This window comes from Empidonax traillii, unplaced genomic scaffold, assembly GCF_003031625.1.
Source record: "Empidonax traillii isolate 1590-97213 ecotype Southwest subspecies unplaced genomic scaffold, ASM303162v1 scaffold370:size553598, whole genome shotgun sequence".
NCBI classification, from domain to species: Eukaryota; Metazoa; Chordata; class Aves; order Passeriformes; family Tyrannidae; genus Empidonax; species Empidonax traillii.
The window spans coordinates 510,189-533,023 of NW_020955563.1; the positions used below are offsets into that span (position 1 = coordinate 510,189).

General features: G+C 42.8%; 1 protein-coding gene across 2 annotated transcripts in view; it reads right to left on the reverse strand.

Moving 5' to 3' along the window:
* The window catches only part of SYNE3 (spectrin repeat containing nuclear envelope family member 3), a 57,220-nt gene extending 34,848 nt beyond the window's left edge, over nucleotides 1–22,372 (reverse strand). The window contains exons 1-2 of one of the 2 annotated variants that reach the window (XM_027892806.1): nucleotides 22,298–22,372; nucleotides 609–766 (exon numbers count right to left, since the gene is read on the reverse strand). In XM_027892806.1, coding sequence (XP_027748607.1) covers nucleotides 609–752 — 144 coding nt within the window. In that variant the 5' untranslated portion in view covers nucleotides 753–766; nucleotides 22,298–22,372. Of the gene's footprint in view, nucleotides 1–608; nucleotides 767–11,039; nucleotides 11,094–22,297 lie in introns of those variants that run through there. The other variant, XM_027892807.1, reaches the window with a different exon arrangement.
* Between the last annotated feature and the right edge of the window lie 463 nt (nucleotides 22,373–22,835).

Genomic DNA, 22,835 nt, shown 5'->3' on the forward strand with positions numbered 1-22,835 from the left:
ATAATCTGCAACAGGATCTCTGTGAGAAGAGTTATACAAGAGATTAAGTAAAACCAGGAAAAAATGAAAACATTTACCTTTTCATTAGAAAGAAGACAAAGGGGACCAGTAAACCATCTTATTATCAGGGTTTATGGAAAAGGATAAAGGGATTACTCTAGAACAGCCATTACCAGGACACTGCAGTATTTCCCTCTCAGTGCCAGAGTCCTGGAGGAGATGAAACACCAACGTGATCTGATTCTCTTATACTACCTGCTGGTCTTCAGCAAATTACTATGGTAATTGCAAGCAGCAACAAAACTGTTTCAAGTTTGAGCATGCTCACAGAACACTGTAAACATTTTAACCTGCCAAACCCACTGCTAGTCTTGGAAGCCTGTGATATTAAACTGCCATCCTCTTTTTCTATGTCTGTAAACATTTTGCAGATGGAAAAAATTAGAAAAAGTACTGATGTGAACCCATCCATGCAGCATCAATGCTCCAAAAACCAGGGGCAGCTGACAATTTCTTAATGGAAAACTCCAGAGCTCACAGTAATAACTGCTCTAACAATGGCAGCAAGTGACTCCCACCTCTGAATGGCTACGTCACTCTCCCCTTACCTCGGTTTCTCTCAGTCTGGCTTCTAGGGCAGATCGAGGTCCTTTGGTGTTGTCATTGATCCTCAGTCTCTCTTGGATGGCCTTCATCCAAGCTTCTGCATTCTCCACGCTACTGTCAAATTCATCCTGTAGCTGCTGAGTCATCGCATTTGAAGAAGCTGAAAGGATAAGAACAGGGAGGTAAGTAGCTTTTGGTTAAGATCTAAACAGGAATGCAAGGCAATCTAAAGGAGCAAGGCAGAGAAGCTAATGGTGTTTCCTTTTTAACAATAATACCAAAAAATGCAGCAGTATTGCTGTTCAGCTGGGCACGGAGAACACATTCACACTGCAGCTTTCCCAGATGAAAATATACCAGGAAACAAAAAGAAGGTGGGGAACTGTGGGAGGCTCCATCACAGTAAACAGATTTAATTCAGAGCTTTCAAATTAGATTAATTTGGTGTTTGAGGTGTATTCCACACTGGCTACGCCAATCACAAACACTTTCTGTTTCTTCACAGAGCCTAGTTAGTATAAAACTCTCTCCCTCTGCCCTTCTAGGCTCAGGACACCTGACACCACACTAACAAAGCACTTCAGCACATGCTTAACTGAGAGGTGTATAAACCCTTAAAGGTTGTTGAGATCAGGATCAGGTGCTTAGGTCCTCAGTTAACTTCTTCTCCTGAGACCATGCAGAGGTTATCTGAATGCACATGCAGTGGGTCTGGGGTACAGAGACAATGGGAATTGGCCAAGATAAACCATTCACAAGCCATTGCAGGGGAATATCAACACTGGTGGATGTCTTCTTTTGCCATCTCTTTTTCTCCATACCAAGGCTCCAAGCTTTTAATTTTCTCTCCCTCTCTCTTGTTGCCCCTTCCCAATCAGTGGGAAGGTATGATGGTTGGTTGCTCTGTTGATGTCTCTGTTTAGAGCACAAGCCCAGACGGCCTCCTTTGTGCCTGAATAATAGAGCAGAGCCATCCTAGGCTCACCCCTAGGCACTGCCAGATTAAACTTGACTAATAAGGATGAACCACAACAAAGCGCCCTGTAGGTCAGCTCCGCTGAAGTGAACAGAAAGATAGTCACTGACATTCAATGGGTTTGGATCACATCCTACAACTACTGCCAGACAAGCACCCAGTGTAAAATAAAATATTCTTCCCCTTTGTTATTCGTCACTAAAGATTTTTGCAGCACAAATTTTGAGACTTAATTACTGAATCCAAGGTCATTGTGCAGAAAGTTCCACAGCAGCCCCTCAGTTTCCATGAAATGATTCATGTGGAAAAAAGTGTTCAGTGAGAGACTCAGAGGACAGCTCTTGGTGAAGCTGGACCAGTGGTGTTTTTTGACCACTGTAGGTCTCAGAAGCTTAGTCTTTATAAGGGAGAGCCATTCTTCTGCTCACAAGCAGAAAGTTTCCCACTATCCTGCTGACGTTCCTTTTCATGTGGTAAAAGTACTCATGCTATGATAGATGTCCTCCCCTGCAGCACCTGGTGCATTTTCTTCCACATCAGACCAGAAGAAACCAGATGTCAGTATTCACAGTCTGAATTGCTGCTTCCCAGCCTTCAGCAGGCTTTATACTCAATGGGTTCCAGAAGAGAGTGAAAGAACTGCACCTACAGAGCAGTTACTGCACTACCCACAGGGACAATTGGAACAGAGGATGGGGTCAGACCTCCATGCGCAGATCAGCGGAGCTGCATTTGCATGGAAGAGGGAATTCCTCTGCAAGTGGGAGGAAAGAGCAGAATTTAAGTCTGTAACTCTCAGAACTTGAGGGCAATTTTAAAAAGTGTGACCTCATCTTGAAAAGATTTAATAAATAGAACAGGATGTACTGGCTTTAGTGAGGGTGGTGTGGTATGGGGCAGTTACTCCCTCTCTCAAATATAAAAAACAGGACAAGATATATAATAAAGCTAAAATCATTGACTTACATCACAAGAGTCTTATGGATGAAGCCAGCTAATGGAGTAATGTTATTCTCAGTGGATTGCTAGATAGCTGCGTCCTTCTCCAACTACGACCGGTCCAGAACTGACATTTCTGAATTACAATAATCCAACTCTCAGAAAAGAGCAGCACACATCTCATCATAGCTGACGGGTCAACTCATTTTCACATCAACTTTTTGCATTATATCTGGCAGTTGTAGAGGAACTGTCCCCTAAAACTTTCTTTGCTACATACAGACATTTTCTAGGCAAAGTTTCTGAATGCACAAGTAAAAGCTGTGGTGATTCCAGTTATGCTCTTGTGAAACAAAAAGTCACACTACACTTGCTGGATAGACACTGATGAGTAGTGGCATTCATTTCCCAGGAGAGGTTTCTATTCCTGGCAACATCCATATCATATTTCAAATGTGCTTCAGGACTCCACTCATGGAGTAGCCAATACAGAACATTATGTTGTCTTGGTCCTATTTCTTAAAAAAAGTGGAGGGTAATCAAACATGGTCAAGAAGCACTGGAAAACCTACTATCATTTAACAGAAAGAAAACTCCATTCACACTCTGCCCTCATGCTACTCTCTTTTGAGCATAAGCAATTTCTGTACAAAACCCACAGTTGCAAAGATCCTCATCCCACACACAGTCATTCCACATAAGGAGTTCCATAGGAAGCCAGTAAAAATGTTATTTCAATGTTAAGATCACCAGCTTGCAAAGGAAGAGAAACACTTTGCTACTCCAACTGCCTGCACAACATCACTGACTAATTTTGACCAAGTAATTCCTACATCTATTATCATAAAGATGAATAAATTTAGCATGTAGTCCAACTCAATGCCCAGCCAGATTTCATGGCAGTTATGACCTGCTATACCTCACATGACTTTCGGCTGCCCCTTGAGACCTACTGTTCTCCCTCCACAGAGGGAAGCCAGTCACTATCAGCTCCAGCATCAATCTTTTGTTCTGGAACCCTTCCCAGGCACTAACAGTATGCTTGATACCTGCAAGGTAAAATTATGTTTTCTGACTTACTGTCTGTCTGGCAAGAAGAACAGCTGTTGACTGTGATATACGGCAATATCTATAATTTCTTTGCAAATGCTTCTAAAGCTGAAAGAAATGATTAGTCAATAAAAGTTAATGAATCAACACTATTCACCCCATTTCTGTTGCACCACTGATTGAGCAATACTTCTGGACTCCGATCAGCACAAAAAGGACAAAAAAGACATAGAAGCTCCTGGAATAGACCTGAGCTGTTCAGCTGTGCAAAGCCACTATTCACACACCAACCTACAACAGCAGCAGACAATCAGGGCCCCCTGTCCTAGGCTCAGTCTCTGGGACCTAATGTGCCAGGGAGAGCTTCCCCTCAATCACTGGTGTGATCCTCTGAGCAATTTGTACAAAATTTTTTTTATCACAGTTATTGTGCAGTGCAGGTAGCTGTACAAAATAGCTTTTCATTTTAATGCCACTTGAATCAGTGTATTAATTCATACTGTGGAAGGCACATTTACACTGCAGAAAACACTTAGTATCACTATACATTTTACTAAATGAGGGTAATAACTATGCATAAGAAATTCTGACAATGGGATGCTGAGCAAAACTGAGTTTTATTTCTCCAAAAGCAGTAACACAGTTATCTGGTAGAAGTAACAAAGAAGAATATTTTAGGGTGCTGAAGAAAGCTGACCAAGGACAGCTCCTGCAGCATGTCCTTGGCTATAATAATCACATTTCAGGAACAGGAGAATATAAGATATGGATTAGCTCCAAAAGCCTTTAGCTGAACCTCTGCCACAACACTAGTCTTCCTACCTTTTCTGAATCACCTTCTGTGGCCCCTAAAACACCACTTGGCAGTGTCTGGGTAGACACACATGTCTCAGTGCCATGGAGAGATGATGCCTCAGCTATGGCCCAGTTTCTCTGCCAAACCCACTGCACGTCCACGGCACAATCAGAGCTTGCGCTGTTTTGTCTGTGGCTTGGTTACACACACGAGATATCTGTACCTTTGAAGAGGGTAAGATGAAACCTCGGACAACACACACTTGTCTCCTTCTCTCTTATCCAGGCACAAAACCATTTAGCAAAGAGGGAAGTCAGAGAACTGCAGCCTTTCACCTTTTCCCAGATTCCTGGAGGAGAAGGGGCATGTGCACGTGGACATGTGAGGCACATGCACTCTACCCTCAGCTTCCCCACAGGCTGAATACCCCAACATGAATGAATGAGATTCAAAGCAAGTGTTTGCTTTTAAAACGTAGCCCATTTGTGTTGGGCTGGGCTGAAGAGACGCAGAAGCAGCCTTGTTCCAGCTGTGGTCTTGGAGCCATCTGCTAAAAAGCACAGAAATCATTTGGCTGACTGCTCTGCATTATAGTTCTTGAACCCACTACATGGGAGCAGCACCACTGAGAGACGTGGACATGCCTGGGTTTCCATGGCAGACCCTGACACAGAGGCAGGCAGAGGCCATCCTTCACACAGCACTCACAGGGCCATATTTCTCTCAGTTCTTCCCTAAGTACAGCCACTGCAGCAGTCTTGCTAGTGCATCTTATAACTCTGCCACCATATTGTAAGATTTACTTATTTAACAATTGTAATACATGACTGAGAGCTTTTAAAGGTCTTTTTTCAAGTGCAGTGACTTTTTCACAGGATTATCCTATTATTTTGCAACATTTCCTAACATACTATTTTCTCTCTACCAGGTCATGTTGTTTTAATTTGCTTTGTTTTTTTAAAATTTAAATCTCTTAAACGTTTCTTGCAACCACTCCCACTTTACACATTCTTTAAAACCTACATTTATAGAACACAGGCTTTTAAAAGGCTTCAGTATGTCTTGGATCCTATACTTGACTAGTTTCCAGAACCCAGTTCTTACAAAAATAAAAGTACAAAAATGCTCCAGGAAACTTCAAACCACTCATCATTAGGGACATGATTTTCCAATTATTGAAATAGTTCAAACTTTTCATAACTCTTTTCATTTGGTTCTGGGACTGAATGTGGAAAAAAAAATATTTAAAAAACCCCCAATGAAGTGTATCAAATTTTAGACAAATGCATGAGTGTGCAAGCAATTCTGGCTCTGGGAATTGTATCTGGGATAATTTAGTAACTTTTCAGCTTCCCTAGATACTGTAATGGGAGTTCTGAGAAGGCACAGAGCTGGGAGCCCTCACCTGTCTGCTTCAGACTGGAGCAGAAAGTCAGTCATTGTCACAGACACAGAGCAGTGATCTTTATCTTTCTAAGGCTGAATATTCTTGGTCTACTCCAGGAGGAGCTACTTTGAATTTTGAATCTAGCTAATGCTTTACCAGCCTTACTGAAAGCTTCCAGGGTAGCTGCACCCATGCAGAGTCGAGTTAAACTTCCTGAGTAGGTGCAGAAGCCTTCAAAGTTTCAAATAAAAGGTATAGTTGTTTCCAGCATAATCTTTCAGAGGCTCAAAACGTTAATCCTATCACCTTGGCCATCTTCCAACATGGCCCTCTCCAGTGTTGTTGGCAGTGAATGTTTATGATAGTCAACAACTGTTTGTCCTAATTAACGAGCCAGAGTATGAATAGGGGTTTTTGGAATAAACACATCCATATCCTAGTTACAAGCATCCCCTTCAACCAAGGACTGCTAACATCCTGAGTACATCCAGCACTCATGTATATCATAACCACTTCCTCTCACTCACTCACTTTTATTTTTTATTTCAGTCTTCAAATCACTTAGAATTAAAAAAGAATATGTGAAGACTCTTAATTACAAATCTCTCCCCACTCCATGCACTCCACACACACTTGTGCGTTTCCAGGTCACTCTAGGAGACAGGTCGGTCTACCATGATTCCATTAGATAAGTAAAATGCAGGTTTTAGCGATTGTCTAGAATGCCTTTTTATCACCAAGGAGACAGAGTATCTATATTAGATAGCTGTCGGGTTAAGATTTTGATTTTCTATCCCCACATTATTGAGGTACTAAACAATCTTTAGAGCAGTTATTCACTCAGACCCCTGGGAAGTAAGACTATCCTATCCCCTTTATAGATAACAACTTGGGTTCAAAGGCACTTTGTTTCTTGCCTCTAAGCAACAAGGAAATACTTGAAAGGACAAGAACAAAGTCAAAGATTCAGTTAATAAACACTCCAGAGAGTGATTGTCAACCTTCAACCTTCAATCTTAAGTGTCTCTGCTGAGATGCAGATATCTGTTTAGTGACTTTAAACTTAATGACAAGAGACTGCATTTTCCTAGTTAGCATTCACAGGCTCTTTAGTCTGGGAAGTCGCAGGTTAAACACTTCTGTTCTAAAACTTCAGAGATTCTTCAGATCCAGGGAATCTGACAGGGAAATTACACCTGAAAGGTATCAGTGGGTCTACCAGCAATCTACATCTTGAGCAGCTGGGGACAAGTTCACACCTAGGCTAGGTTTCAGCTTTGCTCAGCTCCCTATGAGTTTTACCACCAGTTAGCCAATGAAAAAACCCCATAAGCCGACAGCATTAGTTTCACGGTCTCTGGAGACTAGAATTTATGTATTTAATTACCTCTCACTTGTCCTCCACAGAGTGTATGATCCCTCAGTACTGGGTGCCAGTCACAGCACTGATATACTGACTAATAAACCTCTGTAGTATCTGCCTCTTGGCTAGAGATCAGTGAACAGTTCAAAATGAATAATATATCTGATAAATCATTCCTCTTTTGCTGGTCATATTATTGTGTACAGACAATCTCATTTTCTCAAAGGTGTGGTTATTTGTAACTATTTGCCAAATATATTTTGCAAATTAGTTTTGCTCTACAGACTATTCCCAAGTAATTCTTCCTGGCAATTCTTAATACCCCACCTGCACTGCCAAGCTTTGGTTTGGCATCATAATCTCAGTGAGAAATTGTTCCCTGGCTAGCTGGCAGCAGCTCTCCTTGTTTTTGTGCAGTTTGTCACACGGTAGCTCCTGAGGGCAATTTTCAAAATCAGGACTCCAGTGTGCTAAGCCACATACAGAGTGTGCCTTCACAGCAGCCCTCAGTGAGCAGAAGTTAAAAGCTTAATACCTCTGTCCCAAAGAGATTACACAGGACAAGTTGGAAGGGGTTTGGTAAAGAAAGCAAGGCATCAGTGTGTACCTAGGGACACAGGGTGGTGGATGGAAGAAAGGGTTGTCAGAGCCTGCAGCTGCATTTTCAGAGCTCCGTGCAAGCTGTGGTGGTTCCACCACCCATGTCCTCCGCCCACCTCTTGAAACCAGAGATACCCAGAAAGAGATCCCCAAGCCCAGCTAGAGCATGTGGCCTCAGCATGGGCTCTGCAAACATGCTGGATCTTACACCGGGAGAGGAAATTCACTGCACTGAACCTCAGGCTGTCAATGGGACCTTGAAATAGTATCCCTTTAATTCCCTAGGGAGTCAGTGCAAAAGACAGGCACTTCCAAGCAAGGATCCATATCAGAGGTGGGACAATTTGCCTTCTGCGGGAATCCCATGTCCTGAAAAGGCCTGCAGTTGGTAGTGTGGGTAGGCACTCGGGTACAGGATGTCAAGCTGTCTCCAGGTTGGCATTCCATCCTCTTCCACATCCTTTCCTCTTCTACATGACCGCACACAATTTTTTCCCCTTACAAAACCAGTGTTAAAATCTTATTTGACCATCAGTCAAATGACTCTGCCTCTGAGTGAGCAATTGTGTGCAGCCTGGGAGCACTAAGCACACACCTTTTAAACTAATAAGCCTTTAAGTCAAGTTATTTACTGGAAATATTTCTTAGAAACAAAGTCACTTGCAAGTACTTTACAGTTATGCTCTAAGGGCACAGTGTCTTTTGTCCCATTTAGAACAGCTGAAGGACTAACTCTTCAAAACATAAAATTTCTCAGATATATCTTTCAAAACATTATCACTCGGATGATGCTAATGAAATATTTATATGATGAAAATGAGACTAATAGAATTAAAAAACCCAGTAGTTAGCAAGTAGGACAATACTAATTTTAGATACTAAAGCTATTGATTAAAATAAGAGTTATTTTCATGGGATCAAAGCATATGGTTATGGAAAAAACAGCAGATTTGAATTTGCATGGAACAGAAATATCTGTTTATATAATGAAAGGGAAAAATGACCACTGCAAGAGAGAAACACTTCAAACACTGTCAAAAACATACAGCAGGGTAAGTAAAGCTATACCTAAACAGCAGCACTCACTTAATTATAAGTAATATTTGCATTAATTGATAATGCCACGCTTTATATTGCAAAACAGCACTGGTTTGTGTTCAGACAAACCCACAGGCAAACAAGGCCGGTCTGTGTCACAAACAAAATGCAGCACTGGAAACTGCCAGCAACCTCATCCCCAAGCGCAGAAACAATGTAGACCACTGCAAAATGGTGCTTATAAATTAACTTAGAGTGGTTGAGAACATTTCTGGAATTGAATAAAACAGGCTGCTTTCTCGTGACTCATTTTTGCCTGAACTATTGCAGTTTCCATGTCTTCGTCACCCTCCCACAGCGAGCACTCGCCAGGCACTGTGGGTTAAAGGGCAGGATCACTTCTGTGGTTTCAGTTGCACAGACCTCTCCTAACAGCCAGGAGCACGAGCACGCTTTTGGTTCTGTGAAACAGGCCAGCCCTGCCACAACTGCAGCACTCTGATCGCCCAGGGCTTCACGACAGACATGAAGAACCGAGACAAAGCAGCACTGCCTTTTCAGTAGTCTTTTTAGCCTGACTGTGGATTGAAGTCCTGTAGTTTTTAAACCTAAAGGGGATTTGAACCGCCTGCTACTAAGATTCATCAAAACTAAAGTGGAGTAAAACAGCAGGCGGACCCAGCAGACAACCGTGTTGGTCAGCAGTCCCCCTCCAATGAGGAGGACCAGAGAGGTACTTAAAGCTGTGATCACAGATAATTACCGTGCTGAGCAGCATGAGTAAAGCCAGTGCTTTTTCTCTCACTCTTAGATCACCCACTGGCAACTGCCTTTTAGAAATGGAGTACTACAAGAAACCAAAGCTATCTTTCTTCTTACAAACATCTGAAAAGATCAGGCAGCTCAGCTCTAATCAGACCAATATGGGGCCTCAGGGCTTACTGCTTATCAGCAAGTTTGGAAATTCCACCCTAAACATTATGGGACATATCCCTGGAGCTGCCAGAGAGCTAACACAGAGATACATTTGGAGCAACAGGCATTTGTATCAGCCGAGGATTTGAACACAAACAGTAAGGTATTTGACAAACATGTCCTGACAGATGCATAACAGCACTACCTATTCTCAAACACTTGAAAGAAGGAAAAGGTGTAAAGATACAAATTTGTTTAAACCAACCATAATTCTTCTACAAGGTGTAATATACCTTACAGCACAAACTTAACTTTGGTCTTCCAAAAGAAGTAGCAGTATTTCCTCAGAAGTCTCCAAAGCCATCTTTTTAAAGATAACACAAACACTTGGTATATTTTACAGGCATTTCCCTTCACTGGAATTTTTCTCCGTTATTTCCGTTTTGAATTTATAGAACAGGGCTCGGCAGGTGCTTTGCTAAAGGTTAATTCAGAAAACAGGAGAAGCTGGTTATCATCTTCCTAGAGGAGAATGCATCTGACTCTGATGAGGACCATTGCAGAACTGCCACACAGCAGAGCCTCCGATGACCTTGTCTGAGCTCAATGAGCACAACACAAGCAACAGTTCTTGCTTGTGCAAGGACTTAAAAAAATACTGAATTTCTCTAAGCCCCTTTTTGCCTTTTGCATAGTCCCAGATCACATTTCAACAGTCATATATGGGGCATTAAACCCATATTATTTCACAATCTTCAGGGAAGGGATCTCATCAGTCCCAGTTCAGCAAACATTTTGGGGCTGTAAAAGCTGATATCACATCTTGAGTGCCAGCAACACTCCCAGCTCCCAACAGACTCTCTCTCTCTCTATTAACTTCACTGTCTGCCCCTTATCTCCAACCCGTAGTGAGCACCATGGTGGGGATATTTTCGCTTCTTTTCCCCCGCCTTACACAAAGGAGTTCCCCATCCTGGCTTGCTGCTCACAAAGCAATTTATCAGGCCTTATTTCATTGCACAGGGCCCTCACCCTTGGACCCTCCCACCTTCACCAGGCATGGTGGGCAAGGCATGGGCTTGCTCTGAAGAAGGGTCTTGGTGCCCTTCATCAGCCGGGTGCTGCCAGAACCCTGGGTCATGGCTTCCCTGCAACAGGCCACTTACTTCTATTTACCTTTTCACTAGAATTCAAATCCTTGAAATTTCAAGCAACCTGATAACTTTAACACTTCTATCTCTCTGGCAAATTTAATGGAAAACGGAAAATAAGTTCAAAAGTTATTAGGAGTCAAAAGATACAGACACATCGACTGGTCACAACCATCTCACTTCATTACGACATAAAAGTAACCTTGCAAAAACCTTACCAAAAGCCTGGGAAATCTGCAAAAAGGGCAGGTAAAAGTCTGTGGTGATTCCATCAAAGTTCCCTGATGGGTTCCCAGCACAGCAAGAACTATCCAGCCTGGCCTCCACTGTGTGTTACAGCAGCAATTTGCACAGTTGGCAGCACGAGCAAGTCTGGCACGAAGAGAAACTAGTAGCTTCCTCCTCACTCATGTCGGAGGCAGCACAGGACTTCCTTTCTGCCTCCTTCCGTGCTGTGGGAGTGAAAGAGGGGATGGCAATTTAAAGATATACCAGGCCAGGAAAAAAAAAAAAAAAGAAAAAAGAAAGAAAAGAAAGCCAGAGCAGAGCATGATGCCACCGTTTAAAAGGTAGGTGAGATTTAAATAGCAATAATCCCCAGAAACTATCTAGTTCAGGTCATCAACTAACAAGCTCACTAATTCCTGTAAGGATTAATGCTTGAAATTATTATGCCTGACAGATGTTTGCTAAACAGGAATTAGTCCAGAATAAACAGCATGAAGACCAGCAGGAAGTAAAAGTGCAGACAGGTACATGTCAGAGCTGAGATTTTTAGAAATCATTAGCGCAGCCTTTAACATAATTTTAATTTTCTTTTATCTTCCACTTCTTTTTTAGTCTCAGCTCTCTAGCAGGAGATTCCCTTCACAGACTGACACAGTAATCTAGATTCTGCTTTCAGTTACAAATATGCAAGGCAAGAAAGAGGTTAGCTGATATTTTCAGGAAATACCTCTGCTGCACAGTTTGGCTGAATGGAATACACTCTGTAGGCATCAGCTGTCTCTCCTGCCAGAGCACATGATGAATTCTCCACTCCTAATTCCCCAAAACTGTTGGAAAATATAAAGCAGCATTCTCCCTTGATTAATTATGATCCTTCTGGGTATGCCTGCTGTTGGACATTCAACAAAACCCACTGGTTTGGTCTATCCACACCACTACCATTTGCATCATCCTTATAGTGTAGATCTAGTTAATACACTTCAGGACCGAACGACATCCCACTTACTCAAGTTGGTGTAAATCCAAAACAAGTCCATAAGGCCACCAATCTCTCTAACTGTTCAGTTACTGTGTATCATAATTTGTACTACACTGAGCAGCATTTCTAGTATTACAATAAACATAAAGAGGTGAAGAAATGAGTGAAAGCAAAACGTGAGTGGGAAAAGTTGGTTCGAATTCTACTTCCAAATTAGAAGTTACAGATACAAACAAACAGGGATAAAACTATGATCCTCTCCACCCATTTTAGAATTAGGTAGCACAAGTGAACAGCATGGGCAAAAACTGAAGAGAGGAACAAAGATGGATGAAAATCTAGGTGGAAGAACAGCAACAGAATAGAAACTGTTGATCAAGCTAACCCTGTGAAGTTGCTAATACAGTGGATTAACTGAAGACCAGTAGCCTCAGTGAGACTGTGACCCCCATGTGCAATGGTGACCTCAGCACAGCCAACCAAACACAGAATTGTGCCACTAATGAAAAAAAAACCCAGAAGAGGAGGAACATCTTAAGAGTTAGTAATGCTGACAATACCTCTAGAGAGGGAAGTGATACACCAGTTATTTTCCAACTGTCTTGTCAGCCTTCTGCTAACATGAATGATCCTTAGAAGTGATAAGAACATCTCAAAGCACATCAGTGTGCAGACTAAAATATACAATGCCTGGGGGAACAAAAACTGAAGATGGGTCCACTTATCTGAAAGTCAAATCAGGATTGGTTTAGAATTGTGTTGTTTGAACGGTAGAGTTTAAAATGCCTCTAAGTGAACCCCTTCCCTGCTTTTCTCTTGTTCTCTCTCTGCTGTGGTACATCCACAGTCAGTGCAAATTTGCCATAATCCTGTTAGAAAAAAGGACTGCAACTAAGGAAGGACAGCATATGTGGCTAACATCACCTATGCACAGCAGCTTCTAAAACACAGAAAGAAGCAGTCTCTTTAGATGACTAGCCTAGAAAGCCAAGGAGCTCCCCTGGTGAGTACAGAGAGCCACAACCTGGAGGCAATGAAAGAATAAAACTAATAGTGGAAAATGCAGCATTTTCCCCCAAAACTTTCCATAAATTAGTATATTAACATATAGTTAGATGTATTTGAAATATATAAATACCAGATTACCACTTGAGCATTTGATTTTATATTTTTCCATATTTTTAAAGGAAACCAGATTCAGCAAAATATTCCATATGTTCCCACAACATCTGATCTGTCATTCTCTTCTTTCCCACACAAAGAACACTATTTTCAGTTTCATCAAGGGATGGAACCGTTTTTTCCCCACTTTTCTGGCCAACTATCATTTCTGTTGTGACAGTCAAAAGCATATGAATGGCCCCTTCTTTAGCTCAACATCTCTGTTCAAATATGGATTCAGTTACATCTGCAACTGTGGTAACATCTGTTGTAACTCTAACTGTTGGAACATCTGTTGGATGATCTTAGATTACCTGGCAGCCTGTAGGCACTGCAAAGGAAATATTTCTGCAAAGCCACAGCAGCTCATGGAGTTAAATGACTACACTGCCCCACCAATTAATCTACTGTAAGTGATACTCTGGACAGACTGGCCTCATTGCCCACTAGCACGAGCAGCCAGTGACGTACCAGTCCACTGTTTAGGAGACAGAGGTTGTCGCCCCAGTAGGGTTGCAAGGGTTATAAATTATAAAGTGTTATCTGAGCTTTGATAAAGAGCTATGAAACTCCCCAGATAAGAAACAGAGCAGCAGTATAAAAAGTTTTCTCCAAGGACAATCATTACAACTGTGTTATATATTCTTACTACCCTGCAGAGGCTCAGGTTCTAGTTGTGAATCAGCACTATACCATGCTGTAGATAGCACGTGCGGAGTGGTGGTGGCATTCCCAGTTCACAGAGGGTACTACTGAAGCAGAAGAGAACAGACAGAGCATGAATACAGACAGAACATGGATACGGACAGAACATGGATACGGACAGAACATGGATACGGACAGAGGGGACACACATAGGAGAAATGAGGCAGAATTAGCATGAAAGCCACAGGCAGAGCAGTAGCTGCCTAACCAGGCCCAAATTTCTATAGACATGGCAGCAAAAAGGTATTTAAGAGGAATCTGAACGATAGTCACGACGTGGATTTGGGAAGGACAAGAGGACAGGAGGACAAGACTGGGAGAAGAAGCATCAAAGTGCTCAGGTAAAAGTCTGCCAGGCATTAGTGGGGGTTGGCATCACAGGCTGGCCAGAGGCAGGAGCTGCTCTCTCAGTAATAAAGGAAATGCAGCTTGGGCACATATGGGAATAAAAATTTCCACCTTCTCGAAAAGACCATATTTTTAACTGTATTTTGGTTCTGAATTAGAATAACATTGGTATAAAGGGACTGCCCATGCAATTGCTACTCGCCAAAGAATCTGGTTTGGAATTGCTGTGAAAGGACTTTTCAGAAAAGGAACACCCACATCAAGCAATCAAACTGACTTAAGTACTAGGTTTGGAGGTACTGGCACAGATGGCACAGAGAGGTGTCAAGCTCTTCATCCCTCTTTCTGGTTTTACACAGTTTCACTATGTGTAAATAATGAATCATAATGCAGAACCCAATCATTATGTACAGCCTAATGATTCAGGTGTCCCACCTGCAAGCTGAGCATCTGGAAGATCAGGCTTAGGTCATCATTACGCTCTGTCCCATTGAACAAGGGGAAAAGAAGGATTTTGACTTAATAGTTAGCATAAAAAAAAAAAAAACCAAACCCATAAAACCCCCCTCAATCCGCACATAAAACCCAACTCTGAAAAATGTCAGATCTGATCTGGACAAGACTAAATAAACCAAGAAGTGGGTTAACTGCTGATATAGTTGCTTAACTGGGAAAAAACATCTATTTGCAAATCCCCAAACTAAGGTGTAACCTGCTAACAGCAATAACCTAACAGCGCTTCACAAATACCAGACTGATAGCTGACATGGGAAGGGCATGCTATAGAAAACAATTATTCAAGGAGCACTGAAGCACATCCAGGTAAATTTGTCAGCACTGACTAACTACAACTATCCAACGATAAAATGACTTAAAAAAATAGGCTGTGACACTTTAAGTATTGGGATTAAATGTGTTCATGTAATTACTTAGAAAAAATGTTTTTTATAAACACTTTCAGCTCTTTCATAAGCCAGCAAATGCTAGTTTGCTCTGCAGACAAGAATAACACACCAGCTCTCCCTCCTCCATCATGGAATATTCACAGGCTCACAGAAAGGTTGAGGTTGAAAGGGACCACTGGAGGTCATCTAGTCCAACCTCCCTGCTTGATCAGGGTCCCCTAGTAAAGCATGTTACTCAGGACTGGGTCCAGATGGCTTTTGAGTATCTCCAGAGTAGGAGCCTCTCTGTGCAATGTGTATTCTCACATTATGCAATAGCTAGACAAGCAAACACCTGAGGGGAGAAATAAAGTAATGCTGAAGGCAAGAATACCTTTGGGGTTGTTGGTAGCTCTGTCCCAGATAGGAATTTGTGTTGTAGAAAAAAACCAAACTAACCTAAACCAAACAAACATTACCCTCTCCCTCCCCCCAAAAAACACAAACACCAAACCCCAAAATCAAACAAACAAACCATGACAAAAAAAAAAAAAAAAAAAAAAAAAAAAAAAAAAAAAAAAAAAAAAAAAAAAAAAAAAAAAAAAAAAAAAAAAAAAAAAAAAAAAAAAAAAAAAAAAAAAAAAAAAAAAAAAAAAAAAAAAAAAAAAAAAAAAAAAAAAAAAAAAAAAAAAAAAAAAAAAAACCAACCAGAAGGGGTTGAAGTATTTTCATTTTTTCTTAGGCTGAAGACATTTTCTGTAGATTGGCATTTCACACCAGCAACACACACCCACTGACAAAACAACTAATGCAGTCGGCAGTTCTATAATCTGAGAACACAAGGGAAGATCCCAGGCTCTGGTGAAGCCAAGGGCAATACTGTCACAGAGCCAAGATTTCTACCCTGACTACTGTGGACTTAAAAGACAAGGTAACAAGTAAATTTTTCCTTGGGTGCTCTCTTAATCTGGAGATCTAAATTAATCTGAGCGTCTCTGGTGTTTACCGTGCTAGTGTTATTAGCTGTTTACTTCACACAAAGCCTGTGCTTAACCAGCTATAGACCAATTCTGCTGACTTACATCACCTACATTTGTTAACTGCTGTCATCTGCCATTCATATAACCACTACCACATTCCCACCGAGGCTCAAGAGTGCTCATGCAAAGACACTTACGCGTTAAGAAAATCAGTCACTGAAGTCAAAGGAAATGCACAGCCTGGGGAAGAACTGACAGCTTCAAAGATTTCTTGTATTTACTCACAGAAACTTTCAGGCAGGGGCATATTTCCTCACATGCCTCTGCCTTTCCATCTCACTGACTTGAAAATGCAGTGGGTAGGTCAGTGCCTGTACACTTTCCAGTTCAGCCTCCCTGAACTTCTTCAGGCTGCACTGACAATGGGGTACAGGGCCTGGATAAAGACCAGCTGTTACATCTCTTAAACTACTCCTCAGTCAGGCAACACGTGTCTTTCTGATACAATTGGCTCATTATAATGGCAGGATTATTAACAAGGATGTAATGTTTTAAATCATATATCACTTCTGTGTGAGGTGGAGAGAAAACACAGCCAAAAGTAACCCCTACGCTTTTTTCACAGCTTACTTTATTATTGCTGTTGTGTCAATCCAGCTGAGTGAGTAGGTAAGCTGGTGTGTGAGATATCCTCTTAGGGTGAAAGCTCCCCTCTTGGTTTTTAAATAAACCCAAGTATTGAGATCCACTACAGGTGGTTTACTCTGTCACACTTATGACACCCTCCAACGTAAAACCTTCAACACAGCTGCCACACACAAGTGTACCCTGCGAGGTGAGATGTTAGTGCACCATTTCACAGATGGAGACACTGATGCTCTCAGCAGCATCTGTCTTTCAAAAGTAGCCTCTGACAGACAGTGCCAAACTCAACAACACATGAGGCATCCAACATCACTGCTCCCATTTTAAAATTCTGCACATGCTTATTCAAGATCACAGAGCAAACTTGTGGCATGAAAAGCTGCATCAAGGGAGGTTTAGACTGGCCATTTGGAAACATTTCTTGACTGAGAGGCCAGTAAGACAGTGGAAAGGCTTCCCAGAGAGGCAGTTGATGCCCCAAGCCTGTCAGTATTTAAGAGGCTTCTGGTGCCCTTAATAAGGTGCTTTAACTTTTGCTCAGCCTAGAACTGGTCAGGCAATTAAACAAGGTGATGTTGTAGGTTCCTTCTAACTGAAGTATCTATTCTATTCTTATTGTTATCATCATCATCATCAACTGCAAGGGGAGCAGCACATAGCCTCATGCAAAGTGTTTCTAGGATTCCCTGGTGACAGGCAGTGTATCTAATAAGTAGGACAGCACAGTACAACAGTAAGTCCCCCAGCACAAGCTATCTCACATGGGCCACTCATTCAGCTTGTGCTCCCAAATATTACTGTCACGTTTCCCAAAAGGCTTTCTGCATAACACAACTCTAACAGCAGTTATTTCACCTTTTAATACTTCTAAACAAACACTAATCAAGAGCAAACCAAGAAAGCCACACCTTGATACTCGAGTTTAATTCAAATTACAGTCTCCTGGTTCTCCCTCTTTCCTGCTGTTTCTCAATTTCTTTGAGTATGTTTTATCGTGCACCTGTTCAGTGATATCCCAAGGCTGAAATTGCCCCTTAATCCTCAGCCTGTTACAGTCAGAGCAGAAATTCTCTTGAAATCCTTTCACATGGAGGACTTCATACCAAGCCCGTGTGTTTTGATTAAGTGAAACATAGAAAAGAAGCTTGTAACAACAAACATGAAAAGTCAGTTCTGCTAAAGGGAAACAAATTATTCCACATCCTTTTTAAAGTCAATGCACTCTCACTGGAATACAATTAAGCTGTGTACATAGACAGATCAGAGATTATTTATTAAACTGTCATGTGGTGCCAGTGAGAAGGCCCTTCCCTGTCAGGCCTACCGTCCTTATCTCAGCACTGAGGTGGGGCCACTTCAGATACCTGAAATGAAATTCCCCAGGGCTCACAACTCTGAGTAATTTTTTTGTAATGCAGGCAGTACCATCCTGTGATGCAATTATTAGCAACACAGGAACATATCACAGTAAGCAACAGTTCATGCCACTTTGAGTCAGTGAAGCAGTGAATCCAACAGCAATGCATAACAGACAGCAGGTTGCAGAGCCATCAGTTCTTGTGGAAGGCAAAGACTGACTTCAAGCTCTAGCTCCACAGAAGAGTGTGTAAGGAGAGATCCTTAGGTAAGGATCTCCACTTTCAGTTTAAAAGACTCAATTTCTTTAAAATTCTGTCAGTTATGCCCTTAACAAACAATAGAGAACAAACAAGAAAAGTAAATTTTCAAACAAAAACTAAAACTGTATTTAAGTTGATGCTTACAATACTACAGCTAATCACGGAAGTATTGTTACAAGAAAAGTCTGCTTTCCTAAATGCATATGCCAATATCAGCCTCAGACAATGGAATTATATTTCAGACCAAAACTTAAGCAAAATTCAAGAATGTATAGCTTGGGATGTATCACTTTAATCAATATCGGGTGCAGTTTTGAAGTTTAAACATTTTAAATACTTTTCAGTTTTTCTCGTGTCATTTCAGAGTACTTTAACCAGAATTAACTGAAGACACAAACCCTACAATTCAGTTGTTTGCAGAGCAGACTAGCATGATCAAAAGAGACCCTGAACACCTGTTTGGATTTTTTAATTTCACAGAACTATAGCTTGAAGAAGCTAAGACATTACTGACCATTAGTAAGCACTACCCTAAGAGATATTTTCCTTCAAGAATAAAAGTATTCTGCTTCCTAAACTCCAAAGACAGTAAGAAGATTTTCAGCCAGACTCAAAATTTTGTTTAGAACCTGGTATTTATTCCTGTTGATTTCAGATGCCTTAATACCTTTGCCTTCATATAGAAACTGTGCCAAGTTAAAAACTCCCTTGCCAGTTATATCCTCTGTTAACAATCCTGGAGCTCAAGAATTGTTCCTATAACAATGTGGCTTTTTCCTTGCACAGGGCTGAATTACCAGGATTCATATTTTGCCCACAGTCCCTAAATGGACATAACCAATCCAGTTGTAAAGGGACTCTTTCTAAGGATGTCATAGCACCTGTATATATGGTAGAACAAGCTTGCCAGGACAGGTTGAAACAGTATCACAAAACCCCATCTACAGCTGAAAAGGACAAACAGTTAAAAAACAAAATAAAACAATAATCCAAAACAAGATCCAGTGTCTTGTCACTGCTACAAATGATCTGGGATTTGTCCTACCAGCCATGTCAAGGAATACATTATTCTCAGTCAGGATGAATGATCATTGCTTTTGCTTGGTTTCAAGGGAATTACGCTTACATGATGGAATTCAGTAAGTCTTGAAACTGTTGGCCAATTCTGTCAAAATGAAATAGATCTAAAGACACTAACTGAGATCACAGCCCGTCTGTACTTGGTGTACTTGTGCAAACGCGTGCCTGGCAGAACAAAGACAGGAGTTGTGCCCTGGAGATGCAGGGACATAAAAACAAAGCACTTTGTGACCAGCAGAACTCAGGAAATCAGATCTCCTACAGAACTGTGTTCTTTGCTTGATTAAAAGTTTACAGTGAACTGTACAAAGATTTTCTGTTTCCATGTTCAAAACACAATGTATCGAATCAGAGTTATTTGTGTTCTTTGAAGTTTTAAGGGAGATGCCAGTTCAGGGGCATTTGCCCAGAGAATCCTTTTTCCTTTCTCTTTACAGCTTCATTTACACTCAATATCTTATTGCCAAATAGAGGTTGTCACATATGAACATATCACTCAGTCACTGAGCTAAAACCTGGGGAAAACCGCCAAGTGTCTGATTTTAGACTTGCTTTTTCCTGGCTGGCCTGTTTCTACAAAATTTGCAGGAACTTAATTACCTTGGAGCTGTTCTTCTTCTGTCACACTTGGTGTGAAACTGGGAAATGGCGATAAAATATTATTTAAGGGACAAACACTTGTGTATACATATATTAAGGAATGGCAAAAACCTTGTTTCCAACAGAAGCTAGTTATCATTTTGATCTCTGCAGGTGTGTAGCATCCCTTCAGGCAGTGGAATTGCTCTCCAAAGTCATGTGGATGCAGGTACAGCCACATTCTGAGGCTAAGCATCCACAAGTGTACACGACAGCTTTTATGATGATTTGCAAGCCACAGATAATTGGAGGAGCACAAAAAATGGCTTACTCCCAAGGAAAAGCTAGACACTCTTTCTAATGAGGTTAGTGCACAAAAGCCACACAGAGGGCCTTGGCACCAGTAACAGACTTGGAAGCATGATAGAAGTCTTGACTAAGATGAGAGAGCAAGAAGAAGCAGTGAAATACATGTCTGAAGGAGAGAATTGAAACTATCAGAAGGAAGACAGAAGAAAGGTAAGTACCACACCCTGAATGGTAGCTAATTCTGCCTTCCTTGGAAATTTGAGAGGACTCTGGATCTGATGATTCACAAACAATGTGAAAGCAGCACTGGGTGTAAGGGAAAGCTGGTTTTATAGACAGACCATCAGCTTTGTCAGACTCTATTTCCTGACAGCTTATTTGTAGGGAACAATATTGCTGTGACTCACCAAAAGATGTTTGTTTCTTGTGGAAAAAAAAAGTCGCCATGGGACTGATTGCATTAAGCTACATTTCCTTGAGATCCAACTGGCTCACACACTTGGCAGCCACAGAGACTGTGCCAAGCTGATGTGCGTTTCAACATCAGGTTTGAGATATTTTGAGGAAAACAAAGAAAACATTTGAAGGCAACCAATCAGCTTTTAAAGTTTTGTGGCATTTTTTAAATTCTTTCCCCAGAAAACAAGCACTGCGTACAAAGATTTTCAAACTGCACACAGCATGCCAACAGCTTAAAAGTAACATCCAAAAGTACCAGCAAGGAACTAGTAAGAGTGGCATAGTGATATGATTTTTCATTAATGATTCAAGATAGCCAGACTTACATTTGAGGCAAAGAAGAAGGCAGGCATCCTGGTCTGATTAACTTGCAAAATAAAGCAGTCTTGCAACTATCATTTTCACAATTAGTCATCATATACATGCATAATTCCTGCAGTTTTCAATCTGTTAACCTATTTGAATAGACCTATTTCTAAGAATAAAATTTTCCTGGACTCACACAAGCCAAACCAATAGGGATTTGGGAATAAAGAAATGGCAGAAACAAGTGCATGAGAAACCAAAGGGGCGGGGGGACTTTACGTAGAGAAGACGCACAGAATCTAAGAATGAGGGTAGAGGGCCTTATACTAGGAAACTGGGAAACTTTCTGACAGTTTAGGAAAAAAACATGTGACAAGGTCAGACTCGCTTAAGGGGAATCAGAGACAAGATAGGATATGTGTAACAGATTTTAAGGGTGGAGAGGCAGGAAGGGAGAAGAAGAACAGGGACCTTGCAAACCGCAGTAGCGTCCTGGCAATGGGGACCTAGAGATGAAGAAACGTGAGAGTAACGCTGAGCAATCAGCTTTGGCAAGAGCCCGATATCTGTCTGGGGAGAAAAAGTTGCAGAATTGCAGCTGAACGCTGAACGAAGTTGGCAGATTGTTGGCAGCTGCGATTCTTTTTTAAAAGAAGCTAAATAAAAGGCTTTACCCGTTTAGCTTATATTATTTAGGGAGATAGCTGCAGTAACTGCAGCATACGCTATTGCTTGTATCAGGAGTAGATAGAGAGGTCTCGGACTACCCAGGGAGCTGTCCTGGCAAGGACAAGCCCTGCCGCCGCTCCCGCTCTGCGGCTCCGGCGGCCCCTGTTCCCCGGGGGGCCGAGCGGGGACCGGGATCCCTTTTGGCCCCGCCGCGCCGTCCCGGGCCAGAGGGAGAACCGAGCAACAGGAGGCGGGTCTGGAGCCGGGCGGGCTGTCAGCGAGCCCGGCCAGCCGAGCCGCGCTCGCTCCCGGCGGGAAGGCACGGGAATGGACGGGACGGGACGGGACTGACGGGACGGGACTGACGGGACGGAACGCCGCAGTCCCAAAGCGCCGCAGTCCCCGGGCGCTGCAGTCCCAAAGCGCCGCAGTCCCGCCTCTACTCCCCCCCGCAGCCCCCCGAGCACGGGCAACAGGCCCCGCGCAGCAGCGCCCCGGCAGCGCCGTAGGCCCCGTCCCACTCACCGCCGCGGCACGGCCGCCGCTTCCCCCGCGGGCAGCCCCAGGGGCCGCGGTGCCTCCTTCTCCCCCGCCGCGCTGCGGACGCTCGGGCGCTCGCTCAGGCTCGGCGGGGCCGCCCGGCACCGGCCCCGCGGCTCCGGGGGCTGCGCGGGGCGGCGCGGAGGGCCCGCCCTCGCCGGCGCGGCCCGGCCCGGCGGGCGGTGTTATGTAAGGCAGCCGGCCCGCCCCGCCGGCAGCCGAGCCCTCGGCGAAGGACCGCGGAGCGGGGCCGGCCCTGCCCGGGGCTGAGCGCCGCGGACGGGCTGTCCCCACGCGCGGCGGCCGCGGCCACGGGCGCCAGGTGAGCACCCGCATTCTGCTATTTTTAGCAAGAGTAGAATGCACCAGAAGAGGAACAGCTGAGTTTCTCACAGTGTCGCGTTCTGCGGGGCTTGGAGCTGCGAGAGTCACCGACCACCGCGGGCGACAAGCCCCGGGCGATCCGCGCCAGCACGTGGGCAAGGCTCTTGATGATGCCTTTGAATGCCTCGTATAGCAGCAG